This window comes from Microchirus variegatus (genome assembly GCF_963457635.1).
Source record: "Microchirus variegatus genome assembly, chromosome: 17".
Taxonomy (NCBI): Eukaryota; Metazoa; Chordata; class Actinopteri; order Pleuronectiformes; family Soleidae; genus Microchirus; species Microchirus variegatus.
The window spans coordinates 7,572,099-7,591,336 of record NC_139818.1 but is presented as its reverse complement, the minus strand read 5'-3'; the positions used below and the strand labels follow the sequence as shown (position 1 = coordinate 7,591,336).

Below are 19,238 nucleotides of genomic sequence, written 5' to 3'. Positions count from 1 at the left end.
TTGTTACCCCTCTCTGTTTTGTGCAGGAAGCTGCGGAAGTGCTGAGTTCCAGTGCACCAATGGACAGTGTATAGACATAGCCTGGAGGTGTGATGGAACTAAAGACTGCACAGATGATTCAGATGAACTAAACTGCCGTGAGTGTCATCGGTAGAACACATGCTCCACCAAAGCAAACCTGTGATTTTGATTTTGCCCATCAATATATCAACCTCCCCCACCCCAAAATAACCCATAATCTCTTCCATTGTTATTTTTCTGCAGCAACTCCAACATGCACCTCACAAGAATTCAAGTGTGTGACAAGCGGTGAGTGCATTTCATTGGCGTTTGTCTGCGATGGTGAGAAAGACTGCGTTGATGGCTCGGATGAAGAAAGAGCATGTGGTAAGTCAGTGTGATGTAACAACCTTCCTACGTCTCCCAAAAACAACAAAGTGAAGCAGAGTCAAATTACAGAGGTTTTAGTAAAGAGATGCCTCCGCGTTCTCTCGCTTGGCACAGTTTGGCACCATCTGTGCCATTTGAGATTTGAGGTACCAAATTATTAAAACCCATTTCATTTTACTTACATGTCACCATTGATCTAAGAAAAACAAACCGGTTTAGATGTGTGTTTTTTTTTCTTCTTTTAAAGTAAGAAAACTAGCTTTAAATCTATACTCCCTGTGTGAAGTGTAAAGACAACTCTCTATGTAACTGGTGTAGTTTTGTCTGCGTTGTGAAGAATTTGTCACTCGATGGATATCGTTTGGAGCAGTCTCCGTTTATTTCTGACACAGGGTAAACAAAAGAAACTTCCATCAGCATGTGAACCACAGCGAAAATGTGCCCTCTCTCCCACAGTGTGCAGCGGCAAAAGGGCTGTTACTAAACGAAAACACATAGCGACATACCTGACACAGGGTAAATAAAAGAAACTTCCATCAGCATGTGAACCACAGCGAAAATGTGCCCTCTATAAAATAAACAGATACAGCATGTCAAGTTTAGCATGACAATCTCCATACCTGCATAATGACAATGCTAAACAATATGGAAGTCACATAAACGCACATTACGTACCTCTCCCACAGTGTGCAGCGGCAAAAGGGGAGAGGTAAGGGCTAGACACGCACATAAATACCTGATGGGCACTGGAAAAAGTGAACGTGGGGAACAGAAAAGTGACAAAGGTTCCACATGCGAACTTAACCTACCGTGTCAGGATAAAATATACAAAATAAAACTATACACACGTTTTGTGTAATTATAACATGAAAAGGAAATATAAAATAAATATCAGGTGTAATGAATTGCAGTATGTTACAAATATGCTGTCGTAACTGACCCTGTTACATCTACATTGGTCAATTTGGGTGATTAACAGCTTGTTTTAATCCTCTAAATCAGGGTTTTTCAATCCTGGTCCTGGGGACCCACTAACCTGCATGTTTTAGAAGTTATCAGGCTTCTGCAGAGCTTGTTTGTTTTGAACCAGGTGTGTTGGAGCAAGGAAAGTTCTAAAACATGCAGGGCAGTGGGTCCCCAGGTACAGGGAGGCATCAGGGAAGAATAGGTTAATATGCATATGGTCCTCACTGTGACTGCTGCTTCGAGAAGCTGCCTGTGTTTTCACCATTGAATGAAGAGGGACAAGGAAAAACGAATTGTAGAAGAAACTAAGAACTTTGACTGTACTTCTTAACAAAGACAGAGGCTTCTGGTCATGACGACACCGATCTCGCTTCTGCTATGCTAGCGGACTTTATCGCTAAGCATTAGCATTTAAGCTAGAAGACTTTATCATTAACACGTTAGCATTTAAGCTAGTGGACTTCATCCTCCCAAACTTTCTCCAGAGCTTATACACAACAATTGGATGGATTATTTTGCGCCTAAAAGAGAGTGGGAGGAAATGAGAATCACTGGACACCTTGAGGCGAACAGACGCCAGCGATGAAAAGAAAGCACCCCAAACCTCTTATTAACATTCTATCTTCTTATGGGGTGAGTTTTCATCAAAGCTGTTAATCTACATTACGTGAGTGTTCATTCAAAGTCACATACAGGGATTAAAAATGTTTTTCCATGCTAAACACTGTTTTTTAATAATCCAATGTGTGTTTCAGAACATTATTAGCTAGCTCAGTATTGTCATTTTAAAATGCAAATGTTACGCACATCTAAACTTGTGTTTAATCAGATGATCGTATTATAAGCTGTAACAGGAGCATGTGAGCATCTGCTATTAATATGAATAACAAACCAACCTGATGTGCTTGAATAATGAGTGAATGACACAGTATTGATTGTGATGCTAATGATTGAGCAACTTCTGGCCAGCATCACTACCAGTTCTGACCACCGACTTTCGGTGTAACTTTCAAACTTGTGCATTTGTAAAGTCATTGTTAAGCAATAGACAACACATTTTAGAATTAAAGGGTCTAGAGAAGCATTATTAAAGGTTAACAATGGTTAATGAATGTTTGATTGAAATAATGCTTATTTATTTTACAGTTAACAGGTTAACTGATGGAACTGATGTTACTTAATGCACACTTATTGTAAAGTGTGTGTGTGTGTGTGTGTGTGTGTGAACACAGGTGTAAAATATAAAATATAAATAAATAAAATCAAATAAAACAAAGGAAGGAAACATTAATACTACTTATAAATGTATAATAAATATTCACAAAAAATGCCATACATGTCTATATACAAACACCTGAAAACCCAAATAATTACCAATAAATTTATACAACCATAAATGCATTTAATATGTGTATACAACCACTTTCCACTTCCTACTTGGTACCTCCCGGAACTAACTTGAGGTATGCAGGCCTCCAGGGAATTTTCCCCGAACACACCATTACAGTGAAAACGGCGCATTTAAATGTCTCGGTTTCACCAAAAACATGTAGAACAGAAACTGGAAAAACTTCTTGGGTAAGAGGTGAAAAAGACTGGGGTGACATGAACAAGTCACCCCACCACCATTTGTGTCCATACTAGATCTGCTTATGTTTTGGAAAGCACAAACAGACTGACCCAAGAAAGTTTGAACATGGAAAACCTGCTCACGTTTCTCTTGGTGCAGGTGGACGGACGTGCAACCCTGACCAGTTCACGTGCCACGAGGGTCAGTGCATCCCCAGCAAATACAGATGTGACAGAGTGAAGGACTGTGTGGACAACTCTGATGAGAACAACTGCAGTAAGAATGTTGATCTCTTCTCTTCGTCCTCCATTATTATCATTACAATTGTTGTTGTTATTGAACCAAGAAAACTTCAACGAGATTAAACATCTCTTTTACAAGACGGTCCTGGCCAATGGAGTGTATTTATATAATGCCATGTCTACAAAATGGCAGAAATAAAATAATATTCATCAACTATTCATATAAAAGAGCCAAATGATAAACTATCAAAATATACATCCTAAAACATTATTCAACAATTAAAACAGCCATATAGGACATATACAGTATCATCAGATTCCCATGAGGCCAGTTTTTCCAAGATTTTGGGGTGAAATGTGTACATGTTATACATGTGTATATATATACATTTGTTTACATTTTTCCCCCAGCATTATTCTAAAGATTTGTTGATGTCTACATTAAAAAGGCAGAAAATGATGTGCTAAGTGTTCTTGTGCCAACGTCTTTCATGATTATAGTAGTCATTTTTGAATAACATGTACATGGATATCGTGGTGTATAGGCACAAACTATGTGGACTGCTGCTGCATGGATGTATATTGTATTATTTGATAGAAACAAGTCTTGTTTCTCCCTCAGATCCAGGAAGCTCCTGATATCTGCCATGTTCTTACCACTACTTGATTATGGCGATGTTGTGTACATGTGTTCCTCTCACAGCTGTCTACAGTCTTTGACACCAGTCTATCATTGTGCTCTGAGGTTCATCACTGGCTGTAGTCGCCTCACCCATCACTGTGAACTGTATGCAAATGCTTCCATGTCTTCCCTGTCTGTAAGACGCTACACACACTAGATGACTCTGGTCTATAAGGCTCTTCTTGGCTTGGTCCCTGCTTATTTAAGCACTTTTCTTCAGAGAACCAGAAGCCACTACGCCTTGCGTTCAAATGACATTTTGCACTTGTCTGCTCCACGTGTTCGGACCGAGATGGGGAAAAAAGCTTTCAGTTTCTCTGCCCCTGCTGCTTGGAATACTCTCCAAACTGAACTTAAAATGCCGGCTTTTATTTCATAAGGAGCTTTTCGCTCCATCTTAAAAGACAGACAACAGAAATCCTTTGAACAGTGTCTATGTTCTTAAATCGTTACTGTGATCACAACTCCTGCACTTTATGTTTATCTAGTTGCAATTTTATATTTCAATGTTTTGATTTGTAAATGTTGCCTTTCCTGCTTCTTATTTAACTTTTGATGTGTGCTGCTGCCTTTCTTGGCCAGGTCACCCTTGTGAAAGAGATCTTGATCTCAATGGGTCTTTTATCTGGTTAAATAAAGGTTAAATAAATAAAATTATTTAACATATTTATAGAGATATGTGTATTTACTAGTGTTTATTCTGGACATTTTATTTTTCTATGGGTGGTGCTATGAGACTTCTGGTCAAGTTTTAAATAAAACATAGTGTATCTTTTGGAAATGGCTATAGTTCACCTATTCAAAATGTGAAGGAAAAGTCAGGAAACAATAAGAAAAGATAGATTTTTCATATTATGACTTGGGTTAAGGTAGATTGCCATCTTGCCAAAAAATATTTCCTATTTAAAATACTGAGGAAAAGCTAAGCACCAACATGATCATTATCAAATTTAGTATATAGTGTGATTTAATTTTATGATGAGCAATAACCTTTCATTTAAGTCTTTTTTCATTTCATTATGTGCAGACTATCCTCAGTGCACTCAGAAGACCTGTGCTAACGGTGCCTGCTATGACAACTCCCAGCACTGCAACGGGCTACAGGACTGCAGAGACGGCTCTGATGAATTTAACTGCAGTGAGTAGATCGCGCCTATTATGTGGTGTGTTTGTATAAGGCCTACTGAGTGCTCACTAACGGCCAGATTTTAAAATTCCTATTCCCGTGTTTGGTACAGTTTAGTTTACTACCAAAATAACCACTTCACTATAATTAAGCATTTATTAACCATTATAACCCATTTATATAACAATTATAATTAATGCTCATTGGGACCCTTGTATTGTAAAGTGTGAAATACATACTGTACTCCCCATACATTCATATTATGAATCCCTTCACTTTGACTTTATAAATGTATGGGGAGTACAGTACACCTTAATATTAACAATTCTTTGTTAAATGACACGTGATCCACTGTGTGTGTTAATAAATGTTAAAAATGGTTCATAAATGCTTAATTACATACTTATTAAGTCAGTACTTATATACTACTTAGTCAGTTATTACTGTGTTAACTGACATTACCAGTAGCTTTATAAACCCTTTAATAATGTATGAATTGATTAACTTGATTAAATGTTTAGTTAAAACATTAATTAAAAGTATTAAATGCTTATCACAGGACTGACTGATGTTAATTAATGTACCCTCGCTACAGCAACCCTACTGGTGCTGACTCCTTTATATAGGCTGACTCTAATTTGAAGACTGCTATTAATAGCTAATCATTATTAGCTAAGCCAAGGCATAACACAGACACAATTCTTCCCAAACTCCAAGGGTTTATTTGCTGATGTCAGTTGTACATAACGCTACTCTGCATGTACATTTTAAGAACAAGCTATCTTTAAGGATAAAAGTGATATAATGTCTAAGGTAGCAGTTGCTTCTGGATTTAGCTTCATTCAGCTTCCTCATTCTCCGTCGACTGATCTTTTCATGTGTTGTAAATGTCGTCACATGTGTTTAATTGACAGCGACCCAGCATTGTCCCATCCACCAATATCAGTGTGTGAACGGCTACTGTATCCCAAACTCCTTTGTGTGTGACCACTGGGACGACTGTGGGGACAACAGCGATGAACAAGGCTGTGGTAAGGATGACAAGACGTTTAACAAAAGCCATGAAAAACTTTTATTTCTCTAAGAATTAGGGACATCTAGTGGTGCATATACCACTGCACCATTCAGTACGTTTACTTGAACTGTTTAATTGAGCTAAGGCCTTAATCGGACTAAGATAGGTAATCGGACAACCTGCCGAATCTGCATACATGTGGAGAAGAGAATTGATTTATTGGCTGTGTATGTCTGACTCTGCCTCCATAGGTGACGCTGTATGTCTCTATGAGCTAGTGCGTATTGAATCAGTTTCCTGATTACCTTTACATCACTGACAAAACAGTGAACTGTGGAACTGTGAAGCTATCTTGTCTCTTCCTCAGTCCAAAAGTGGGTCTTCTCCATCGTTGGTACTGCAGTTTACATACCGTGTCCTACGGTGGCCGATAGGGGCAAACACACTGCAAACCCCAAAATACCTGCAAGTAAAAAAACGCCAGCAAATAACAAAACGCCAGCAAGTAAAAAAAACGCCAGCAAATAAGAAAACACCGGCAAGTAACAAAACGGTCTGTGGGGGCGCTGTCGTGCAGGTCTTCGACCAACCTGTTTACTGGCAGTGTTGGGCCAAATACCGGTAAGTGATGGATGAAGGTGATAAAAATGTGTCTTTTAAGTGAACGTGGCTTTCGTTTCTGCCGAATGTATAAAAGAGGTGATAGTTTTGTAGTGAAAGAGTGTGTTTTCCTGGTCTTTAACAGGAACTAATGGACTTCCGTTTTGTTACTTGCTGGTGTTTTCTTATTTGCTGGTGTTTAATTATTTGCCGGTGTTTTGGGATTTGCAGTGTGTTAGTCCCTGTCGACCACCGTAGTCTCCTTATACTTTTACTTTTACTTCCGTGTCAAATAAATTTTGGTGCATGCGCAGAATGCCAAGTCTGACTCCAGTCCAACTAAGCATTTACATGCAAAAGTAATCAGACTTTGAACCATATTATACAGGTATGTTAGTCCTGTGCTGTACCATTCTTATCACTGAAGCCAATTAATTTAAATTTAAATTTGCTCAATGTCTGACAAATACTTTAATGCTGTAATGTTGGTTCAGTCCTGCACATTGCAGTATGGTGACGATGGGTAAAAACCTAAACCTGAATAACTGGTAGATCTGTCTGTTAATCCCTTAGTGTACCAGAGCTGCAGTGGCAGTGAGTTCACGTGCACCAGTGGCCGCTGTATTCCTCAGCGCTGGGTGTGCGACAAGTTCAACGACTGTGGGGACTTCAGTGATGAGAAAGGATGCGGTGAGAGAAGTTGTTCCCTTTTAGTTTTTTTTGCATCACTTTTTTCGAAGCAGCCTGAGGAAATGTTTCTAATCCATAATCCTGTGTGTTTCTGCGGTTTTTAGATAGTAACTCTCGAGACTGTTATCCCGGTGAGTGGGGATGTCCAAGCTCAACAGAGTGTATACCAGTGGCCAAAGTGTGTGACGGCAACCCTGACTGTCCTGGAGGAACAGATGAGACCAACACCACCGCACAGCAAACCTGCAGTAAGTGACACAAACCTACACATGTGACATTAGGACTAAACAACAGAGAGTTCACAGTAATGTTAATTATGTTGACTCATGCAGTGATGTCAGAAATTGGTCAAAAATCAACCAACCCAGTCAAAGGTTATTATAATCCAACAAGGTTATTATTTTTTCCCAGCAGGTTTAATTGTGTATTCTAGCAAAAAAAATAGTTTTTATACTTTGTTGAGTTAACATATGTATATATATATATATATATATATATATATATATATATATATATAGATCATTCATGGGGTAATAAAAAAACCCAACTACAATTCCTACAATCAGGTGATTGTTCACTTTTTCGTTTGATTTTCAATTATTAATTCACAATTAATTCACCTACATTTTACATACTGGACCTTGTGTTTCTATTGGCCATAGGTCGCTGCACACTAACAACACTTTAAATGTATGTAGGAGCAAGCAAGTGATTGACACACTTTAATGCATGAAACTTGTGTTTCTCAGAAGTCAGCAGTTAAAAGTGAAGCATAATCACAGCTTTTACCTTCCTTATCTCTGCCCTCACACCTGCTTTATGGTCATGATTGTTTAGGTAATTGTCAGCTAACAGTGGTCGTAATGCTGGTCACGATTCCCATAATGAAGCTCTCTGGGGCATTAAATGCTGCTCAGGTGACCACGGGTGATCACAAGCCAAAACCCAAAGTGTCCTGACCTTGATTTTTACTACAGTATCGCTCTGCTTAATTATTCACACACAGGCCTGGATCGCTGCTCCACCTTGAGCTGTGAGTTCCACTGTCACCCATCACCTCAAGGAGGTTCTTGCTACTGCCCTGATGGTTTCACTGTAGCCAATGACAGTCGCTCCTGTGTAGGTAAGTGATCTATAAAGTAGGTATACACGAATTTTGAAAGAACTTGAGATATCCGAGGCACTATTACTAGAAGGGTAATAGTTAAAAAGCCTTTAATATTTCATGGCTATACAATAACCAGGTTTCAATGGAGAGCTTTTCTCGAAGTATCTGAATGCATTTGAAAATAATAATACTTTTTTTTATTTTTAATTATTGATGTTTTGATTTTAATTTATAGATTTTTGATTTTCCAAGTCTGTTTTTCCTGTTGTTCATGTCGCCATGTGACCTGAACTGCGTGTAGAGGTCATGTGCCACTGTGCTCACATGACCATAAGATAAATGGAATGTTTTTATTGTCGGTATGATTCAATAGCCATTATAATATTAAATACTAAATTAAATACTTTTTTTTTAATTATTACCATCCTGTGTGCCTCAGGCTCCTCTAGTTGTCTTATATTTCCTAAATTTGTTTGATTTAATTTATCATTATTCGGCTCAATCCCTTTCACCCCCTTCTACTCAGTTTTTACATGTAGACGTATGGGTGTCCTATTCTTGGGGTTATAACTAGCCCTTAAAAACAATATTTTTCAGGGCCACACTTAAAGTTAATGGTTATGAGGTCTTTCCCAGATTAGCTGAATTAAAGGAAGCAAACATTACTACCATAAAGCAAAACAAATAAATATTGTTTTTTTTTATATTGTCCAGACTATAATGACTGTCAGATCTGGGGGATCTGTGACCAGATGTGTGAAGATCGACCTGGGACACACCACTGCAGCTGTGCTGATGGATACTTCTTGCAGCAGGGCCACTTGTGCAAAGCCAATGTGTCAGGTACACGTCACAATAGAAGTAAACAATATGTAATCAATAGATATGTGTTGGAAAGATCATTATGATATGTATAAGGGGACAGTAATTAAATGAGACCATACAATTCTGTACACTTTTCTTTCACACAAGTGAAATGTATGTTATCTAAACTGTGTTTTTGTTCTTAAAGTCTGAGTTTCACTGGAAACATGTCTGCCATCGTGGACATAGAGCTCATATACATCTTTCTCAACTCAAGTCTAAGACAGCCTTTTCCAACAGGGAACTGAAGTTTATAAACCTCTCTCTATTCCAAACCAGAGGCCATTTAAAAAAAAAAAAAAAAACACAGTAGTGGTTTACTCCTGTTTCATTTGCTAAGTTTATATCACTTAGGTTAAATTAACTTTTTTGTTGTTTAAATGATGTAAGTTGAAAATTCGAAGAAGCCACTACATGCTTGAAATCACAGTATTGTGAGTTTTAAAGGTGAAGTAAGTAGTTGTAGTTGTAGTTGTAAGTAGTGACATCTAGAGGAGAGGCTGAAATTTACAGCAACAAACTGCTCCTCTGCTCACCCCCTCCCTTCCCTGAGCGCTACGGTATCCTCAGCCGGTCAAATGTCGTCCTAGTCGTCTTTCTCCGTTCTCCGATGAGGTTCTAGTATTTATTCAGACAATGAGAGGGAGAGGGCGAGGACAAGGACGAGCGACAGCTCTTTGTGGCCGCGGTAGAACTGTCAGAAGCCGGCGAGGGAGAGGGCGAGCTACCGCGGCCGTAGCAGACGAAGCGGAGAGAGTGGAGGCGGGACTTCTGCTACAAGTAAAGCGACGCTTGATTTGTTCTCTCGTGTTTGTCCTTACAGGCTCCAGTAGAAACATGTTGCCTTGCTGTTAACAGTGGCAATGTAACCGCGGCCGTTATTTTACATGACTTTTTGAAACACTATGAAAATTAAAAAAAACTAATATACAGCGACTAGACAATGCAGGAGCACATTATATGTATAAAAAAGTGTAATTTGGGTCACATAAAACCATAAACTTAGTATTTGACTTAAGGTTGTTGAATTGTTGTGAAACGATTCCTAGTTAGGGAGTGGCGATATCACATACCAGTGCTTTTGTTGTTTTTTCAGCCAATCAGCTGCTCGCTACTGAAGCCGAGAACAGCTATGGATTTTACTTCTTTCTGTTATCTAACAGAAAGACTTTTGTTTTCGTGGGATAATTTTCAAGTCTGATTATGTCTGATGCACACTGGTTAACATGATCATCCTGATTTCAGCCTTCAACAGCTGCCAATGTCTGGTCCAGTAGTGTCCCAGGGAGGTGAAAATGGCAGATCACATTATTGATCAACACATCAGGATGTACTTCAATCAAGGTCTTTCAGAAATTGGCAGAAATTGCATTGTGCCTTTCTTTTAGAGACGGAATTCAGATTAGTCCTCAACAGTTAAGTGATCCTGCTGAGATTGTAAACTTCATCAGCATTATATGACACAAAAACCCATCTATAAATGTGTTTATCCCGATGTTGAAAGGGGTCAGCTTGTCATAGGAAAATCATAGGATAATCTATGGCCATTCTCGGCTTCTGTAGCTCACAGAGGAAACATATGGCTACTTAATATGCGCTGCTGCTACAGAGGCTCCTCACTGTTTCTGCTGCTTTGAGAAGCTGCCTGTGTTTTCACCACTGAATGAAGACTGACAAGGAAAAATGCATTGCAGAAGAACCAAATCATGGCTTTGGCTGTACTTCTTAAGACAGAGGCTTCTGGTCATGCCAACGCCATCTCACTTCTGCTGTGTTAGTGGACTTTATCGCACACATTAGCATCTAAGCTAGCGGACTTTATCGCTAACGCGTTAGCATTTAAGCTAGCGGACTTCATCGTCGCAAACTTTCTCCACAGCTTATACACAACAAACGGATGGATTATTTAGCAGCCGAAAGAGAACAGGACATTAGAATAATGGGACACCCCGAGGGCGAACAGACACAGTTGTTACTTCTGAGATGATGACATGACGCCCTATCAAAAGAAAGCACACAGAACCTATTATTAACCTCCTGTCTTCTTATGGAGTGAGTTTTCATTGACATAATTAATCTATACCTTAGTGTTCATTCAATGTCACATACAGGGATTAAAACATGTTTTTTCATGCTGGACGCTGTCTTTCAATAATTCACTGTGCGTTTCAGAACATTATGTGGCTATATTGTTATTAGCTAGCTCAGTATGGTTTTAAAATGCAAATGTTACACACATCTAAACTTGTGTTTGATCAGATGATCGTATTATAAGCTGTAACAGGAGCATGTGAGCAGCTGCTATTAATATGAATAACAAACCAACCTGATGTGCTTGAATAATACCCAGGATCTCAATCAGCAACTGAAATCACACTTTCAGAATATGTAAATAACTCAAAATGCCCCTCAGTCTACTTGTTCCTGTTTTTTCCAAGGCTGGGCACTAATTACAGCAAAGGATTTTAAACACAGATGACACAAATGAACACCTTTGAATTTAGTGATGGGGGCTGCAGAAAATTAGTTACTCCTGTTTCACTCTATTCACTCCTCACACACTATTTAAAATGTCAGATTTTCTCTCTGGACTTTGGTGTGGGAGAGTGAATGCAACACAACTTTCCAGTCCGAGAAGTAAAAACTGTTAAATATTCTTGATATGCAATAGACTTGTTATGTGGCTGGCAGCCATGTTTTCAGTGAAGGTGAGTATCTGGGTCTCATTCAAAATATCACTGATATTTTTTTTTTTTTATCACTGATTTATATGTGACTTAGATGAGTTTTCTCTATTTTTATTGTATCAATATTTGTAACGAATAATACTGGTTTTTGAAAATTGAATTCTAAGGTGTAGTGTTTGTGTTTTTCCAGCTGGATTGCCACAACTAATCTTTACAAATGGTGGTGATGTGGAAATGGCCGACATACACGGGCGATTTGTCAGAGTATTAGTGCCATCCCAGGGCAAAGGTTATGCGGTCGGTGTCGCCTACCACTCACATAGTAACCTAGTTTTCTGGAGTGACACATACACCAAAAAGGTCAGAGTCATTTGAAGTTGTATTCCTCAAGGGCACTATGGCAATACTAGTTTAAGAGGAAAAGCCTTTAATCCCAACCCTTTCCCCCCTCTCTTTTAACAGGTATATTCAGCTGACTATAATGGGGGTAACATTAAGGAGATTCTGACTGCTGCAGTCCACAATGTCCAGAACCTGGCTGTGGACTGGATCAACTTCAAACTGTATGTCTTAGAGGCCATGGTGGAGCGTATCGACATGTGTGACTTTGATGGAGGGAATCGAGTCACACTGGTGGCTGAAAACCTGGAGTCACCTCATGGTCTTGCCCTGGACCCAACATTAGGGTAAGTTCAAATGTGTACATGGAATCAGACACTATGTACATTTATGCCATTGTTTAAAACATTAGGTTACATGGACTTGGTTTTATTTTAAAATAGTAAACTTATTTATTTCTTTGTCGTAATAATGCTTCTTTGCATTAAAGTGTATACCATTGGAAAGCCTGTTTATTTCTATTTTAAATGGTGCCAAATTTGTAAGGAAAATGCATTTTTGTGGTGAACAACAGAGTTGTCAATGCCAAACAGATTATTCTGCATTTGACTCTTGTTTGGTGTCATTTATTGGACTGGATGCTTGAAGTCTGAAAAAGCAAGACATACTGGCAATAATTGCCAGTAAAAAACAGGTAAAAAACAGGAACATTTTAAAACAGTGTGTATGTAAGTAATTATATTATATCTACTGTTGGTAGCAAAATGACTATTATTCATCTCTTAAATAGTTACTACAAAGTAAAACAAGATACACAGGGGAGTAACAACCAGTGTCATATCAATGCAATCGTTTTATTTTAAATGTGTTTGTTATATTGATTGTTACAATTTGTCTGTTTTTTATTCTCTCTGGGACTTTTTGCACTGTTGAGTACTTGTATCTTCATCTGATAATGCATGTAAAAATCAACATTATTATTATTGTTATTATAATATAAATAGTAGTATTGTTGTTAGTATTAATCTGCATTTAGTGTTGAGGTGTATGCATTCTGAGCACTTTTTTAGCTTCTTTAAATGAAAATCTAAAGAAAAAAAAATACATTTTACCTTGATATACGTCTTGATATACAGTGTCATACAGTGTACATTAAATAATAACATTTGTTTGCAGCTACATGTTCTTCACAGACAAGGGCTTCTCCAGTGAGCAGATGAAGCTTGAACGTGCCTTTATGGACGGCAGCAATCGCCTCGAGCTGGTAAAGAAGGGACTCGGCACTCCGACAGGAATTACCGTTGATATTGTCACGCAGAGAGTTTACTGGTCTGACAGCCACTTTGACACCGTGGAGACTGTCACCTACAATGGTTTGGAAAGGTAAAGTGTTTTTACTCAAAATGTTGTCGTCAAAGGTTTCAAGGTAACACTTTGTTTTAATAGTCTATTGTTGATTCTCTATCAGATTTTTAGTATCATGTCAACAGATAATCAGTAGACAATAAGTTGTGCTTCAAGTGTTTCTAACCCTATATGAAATAGCCTGTTGACTAGTGAGCGTTATGCTACGATCTCACTGTACACGCTGCAAATGTACAAGTCAATGCACAGATCACACAGGCCAGGTCGCGCAGCATGAATAGTGCAGAACGTTTTCACATCATTTGAAAAACAACTGAGAACAGTGGATACAAATAGGTGTCATCTGATTATCTCTTGATATGATACTGAATTCTAGTAGGGAGTCGACAATGGGCTATCAAAATAAAGTGCTACCGGTTTCGATTTATCGTCATCGTGTTCTCCTTGATTCCCAGGAAAATGGTCCTCAATGGTGCCACCCAGTCCCCACATCCTTTTGGAATCGCTGTGTTTGAAAACCACGTGTTCTTCACTGACTGGACCAAGATGGGAGTCATAAGAGCCAACAGGTTCAACGGCAGTAACCCAGCACTCCTCTACCGAACCACAAAGAACCCAGGTCATGTGGTAGTATCTCATCCTGTCCTTCAACCTATTGGTAAGGAAGTGGACCTGCAACAATTCTTCAGTCTTGTTCAACACTTTAACCTCTATGGGTCTCATCTGAAACTGTCATGTCTTACAGTGTTGAACCCCTGTGGGAGACATAATGGCCGCTGCCAGCACATTTGTGTCTTGAGTCACCGAACTGACAACGATGGCCTGGGCTTCCGCTGCAAGTGTCGCCATGGTTACGACTTGCAGAGTGACCACCGCACCTGCTTTAGTGAGTTGTCCAAAATATATACAATATTTAAACAGTATTGTCTTATCTTTTACATTAAAGGACTCATATTATACCCTATATCTACAAGTTAGCCTAGTTCCCTGGTGTCCTAATTAACATGTCTGTGACATGCTTTGGTCAAAATACCTTAAGGATGAAGCACCATAGCAGTTCACCCTGCCAAAACAGTTCGGTTCAGAACGGTCAGTTTTGAGTGCCTGTCTCTTTAAATGCAAATGAGACACAGGAATCTATGTCAGCTTCACTGAGGCAGCTAACAGCCGTTAGCATTTGGAAAAGCGATCATTTGCAGACTCCAGTCGGCACATTGCTGTCATATATGAAATGTATCCACTGGAAACGTAAATCCTCTGAGGCTGGAAGGCTGTGTAGAACTCTGTGCTGCACTGTGCAGCCAAGAATAGAACACTTTGCGTACGACCGCTCTTCCGGATACTATGCCCTCGCCTGTACTCTAAGTTTTTTAGGGACAAAGCGGAGCTCCGCGAGACAACAATTCCAACAATGTGACGTCACATTGCGTGAGTCATCTTTTCTCACATTTTGCCTACTCATAGGGCCTCCAGAGTCCCAAATATATATGTATTAAAATTATTAAAAAGTTGATTTTACATAATATCTCCCCTTTAAAATTAATTTGACAATTGTATTGTCTGTCACTTTTGTGTAAACAGCAGCAGCTCAGTAGTGGGCGGGGTCAAAGGGCATTTATCTTGTCAAACTGCTGGCTGAATGACAGCATTATTGAGCAGTGGAATTAATTTCTGAAACCTTTTGAGGGTGCTTCGTTGTGTTTTCAGTCATACTCCAACTGGTTTGCGGTCGTTTTACTTTACGAGTACAATGTTGCATGTGCTGTCACACAGAGACACAAATGATAGACTTTCATTTGAATGTAATACTTTCAATAATGCGATAAGTTGGGGCCTGCATTTGGCCCACAGGCCACCAGTTTGACACCTCTGACTTAGACAAGTCAATATTTGTATGGTTTGAATGAAAAATACATTTGTTTGTACTGTATTCAAAAGTGAGTCGCTGTTGCCTAAATGTACATTGTGCTTTTTGATGCTTTCTAGCATTTGTTTCCTATCTGAATTGTTGATTTTTCCAAATGAAAGATCAGGGATCAATCACCAGCTCCCGGAGGTGGAAAGTAACAAATTACATTTACTCATGTTACTGTAATTGAGTCAGTTTTTTGTGTACCTGTACTTTTAAAGTAATTTTTAAAACGCCTAACCTTCTGATTGGAAGACAATCGTCTCCACCACTGAACCACAAATGCTCCTTCTTTAATATTTATCTAATATATAAACAACAAACAGTACACCACACAGGATTTATGATTCAGATTTAGGAGAGTGTGATGAGCTGCCAGTAACGGCTGCATCTCCCTCCTTGAACAGAGTTGAAGAGCTACTTGTTGCTGGCCACTTCTCTTGCGGTGCGGGGAATCCCGCTGAACGTGTCCCTGCAAGAAGACGTCACTCTGCCCCTCACAGGCCTAGCAACCTCATTCGCTGGCTCTGCTGTGGAGTTTGATGGCAACGAGGAGGCCATTTTCTACAATGACAGATCGAGAGGCCTCGTCTATAAGTCAAACCTCAATGGCACTGGTGAGTTTGTGTAAAGAAACTCCATCACCAATTAGTACAATATTATACTTACTAAAACAAAGACTCACCAAATATTTGAATGGAACACAGTCCAACAGATTTTGACGGGCTACAGAGTGGGAACAATTGATGCCATGGCTTACGACTGGACGTCCAAAGTTCTGTTTTGGACCACAAGCACATACAAGGTGGTGGCAGCCTTTAGAGTCACAGACAAATCCAGACGAGACATTGTGACTGGACTGAGAAATCCAAAAGGAATTGCAGTGCATCCGAGTGCTGGGTGAGTGAAAATCTATAGATAGTGAGTCAGCTAGGGAAGGTTCTCTTTGTCCTGTTGTTATGCAACGTGGGAAAGTATATGTCACTCACTATCCTGCACCAAAGTCCACACTTTTATATCACACAGGAGTTGTTGAGCCACTGCTGCTGATCACATTTGGTGACTTGTGTGACTCTCAGGTGGATTCTCAGCACAGAGAGCATGTCCAACTCAGATTTTATGGCATGTTTCAACAGGAAATACAGCAGTCAGGACAGTGGGACCGTCAGTTCGTTTACATGCATGTTAAAATCTGACAAGAAAAGCGTTTGATGTAAACATGTTCAAACTATTCTTAGTTGGTTTTACTGAGATAACTCGATTCAAAGTCATTTATTCCTGCATGGAGTTGGACTTTGTCTTCTCCACAACCGCAGTACTGTTGCCAGAAAAGAACAAACAAAACCGTGGCATCAGCTAGAACGAAAGGGATGGAGAAGACCCACATTTTGGACTGACGACCTTCATGCTCGGGCAGCTGAAAGAACCAAATATTTCATCTCACGGTGTGATGTTTGTTTGTCTGTGACGTAAAAAGGTCAAAAGGAAACTGATTCATTAGAATCAGCTTATAGAGAGATACAGCCACCTATAGAGGCAGTCAGACATTCATGGTAAACAAATGGAATTTCCCTCTGCAGGTACTCTCAGACTTTACAAGTTGTCTGATTGCCTGATTCATTCAAGCAGTGGTATGGTGCAGCTCGAAAAGCTGTGCTTGTAAACATAGTGAGTGAATGTACCGAGCATGCATACTGAAAGTGAGGAAGCTAAATGTAACTTAGTCATCATTCCAGTAGCGATTGCTCTAAGACGGCAAGGAAAGTTCAGCGGAAGTCAACATTGCATGTTTTATCTCCTGTACTTGCACTGAAGCCGACACCAAAAACGTGACTGAGTCATAATTTTTCACATTTTTGCCGAATCATAGGGCTTCCAGAGTCCCAAATATAAGTATTAAATTGATTAAAAAGTTTTACATAATCTGTCCCCTTAAAACCCACTTGAATCTTGCCTTCAATTGTTCTCTATGGGACAACACAGAATACGTTTCTCTCACTGCTGTGAGCTTGACTATGATTGGTCATGTGCGGCAAAAACGTCACTTCCATGGAAGCGGCCATGGACGCTGAGCTTCTGTGTGATGATTGGAGGAACTGTCTGAAAGGAGGAACCAGTTTTTTATTGACAGCGTTGCAGAAACATACACGACAGCGGAGCCTTTTCTGCCTCAGTCCTCTGTGTGGATTTTGTGAGGGAAGTCTGTAAAGAAATAGCTGGTCATTGTGTGTTATTTCCTTGACGATATAGACCATATAGACTGTAACTAATGACACTTTTATAGCATTTCAGTTTTACATAATTATGTAAGAATGTATGTACTGTATAAATAACAGCTTGAAATGAGCTCCCTCTGTTTCAAAGACCAGTAGCCACCATTGCATCACTCGTTTGTTTACACTCGTGCTTTGCCATCAGTATAATGTCAAAATGGCTGCCTTGAAAAAGAGATACAAGAGATCTTGAGAAATATGAGAATCAATAGTAAAAACAAATTAAATACACCCAAGTAAAAAAAAAAAGTGCATTCTATTTAGGGTAACGTGATTTGAATTATACTTTTTTTGACTGTTGACAGCTACTTGTTCTGGTCGGACTGGTACCGTCCAGCTGTCATCATGAGAGGCTTCACCGATGGCAGCAATGCTGTTCCTCTGGTCAACACTACACTGGGATGGCCATATGGGCTCTGTGTGGACTATATGTAAGCCCAATTACATCAGTGGATTTTTGGGGAACTATGAATGGGGGATTTAATGGTGTGTATTGTGTGTGGACTATCCCTTTAAATCCTCTGATGGATTTGACAGGTTGGACAGATTGTACTGGGTGGATTCTCTCTTGGACCAGATTGGTCACATTAGCATTCAAGGCCATGGCAGAGAGACGTTCACCAACATCGGCCAGATCACTCAGCCGTATTCCTTGACGATATATTCAGGTGAGGTTCTCTTGACATAACTCACTTATTCATTGGAACTAGGGATGCACCGAAAATTCGTCCCAAAGTCTTTTATCACGAAACAAAGCCACGTAAACGATGTTGTGATGACTTATTGTAAAAACTGCAGCCGTCACGCACCTGTCTATTCCCACGTAGAGTCTGTCCAAGATCAGTTTGAAACACCAATAAACGGTTCCAACAAGATGTGAGTACACATGGAGCAGCACCTACTAAATGCTGGAAAATCTCTTTGCCTTTGATGGCCGAGTTTGACAGATAAAACAAATTCATGATGAGCTGCAACACAGGACCATGAAATCATTAATTGAATAGTGAAATAATTATATATTTTTTTTACATAAAATTAATTGGTATTTTAATGAATGAATGAATGAATGAATTAATTAAACATTTTATTAATTAATGACACATTTAAGTAATTATTTAATGGTGTATTTATTTATTTAATTTTGTCACTTTCCGTCCTCCATATCCAACCTGTCTTTCTACTGAAACATAACCCCTAAATACAACCCATAAGTACGTTATATAATAATTTGCTTTGTCGTGTGTCAAGGTATAACGTGGGAGTCAGACCTGTGTCAAAATCTCATTTAGTCTCAGGAGGACAGCCCCGTCTTTCCAGGATTTTGTGGGCTGTTTTTGTCATTGTCCTGGCAGCTTTTGAAAATTTATAGGGATTTCTTGTGACAGAGGCGCAGACAAAGAATTGTACAGTCC

The 19,238-nt window shown here is 39.3% G+C and overlaps 1 protein-coding gene across 1 annotated transcript in view; it reads left to right on the top strand.

The window, feature by feature from the left end:
* lrp2b (low density lipoprotein receptor-related protein 2b) overlaps positions 1–19,238 on the top strand; it is a gene marked incomplete at both ends in the record, with an annotated part of 97,513 nt that overhangs the window by 2,316 nt on the left and 75,959 nt on the right. The window contains 18 exons of the mRNA XM_083903462.1: positions 27–137; positions 265–387; positions 3,086–3,202; positions 4,878–4,988; positions 5,891–6,007; positions 7,165–7,281; positions 7,386–7,529; positions 8,288–8,404; positions 9,104–9,232; positions 12,131–12,300; positions 12,403–12,626; positions 13,456–13,662; positions 14,100–14,302; positions 14,390–14,530; positions 15,961–16,170; positions 16,261–16,453; positions 18,132–18,257; positions 18,364–18,494. Coding sequence (XP_083759588.1) covers positions 27–137; positions 265–387; positions 3,086–3,202; positions 4,878–4,988; positions 5,891–6,007; positions 7,165–7,281; positions 7,386–7,529; positions 8,288–8,404; positions 9,104–9,232; positions 12,131–12,300; positions 12,403–12,626; positions 13,456–13,662; positions 14,100–14,302; positions 14,390–14,530; positions 15,961–16,170; positions 16,261–16,453; positions 18,132–18,257; positions 18,364–18,494 — 2,691 coding nt within the window. The remainder of the gene's footprint in view (positions 1–26; positions 138–264; positions 388–3,085; positions 3,203–4,877; positions 4,989–5,890; positions 6,008–7,164; positions 7,282–7,385; positions 7,530–8,287; positions 8,405–9,103; positions 9,233–12,130; positions 12,301–12,402; positions 12,627–13,455; positions 13,663–14,099; positions 14,303–14,389; positions 14,531–15,960; positions 16,171–16,260; positions 16,454–18,131; positions 18,258–18,363; positions 18,495–19,238) is intronic.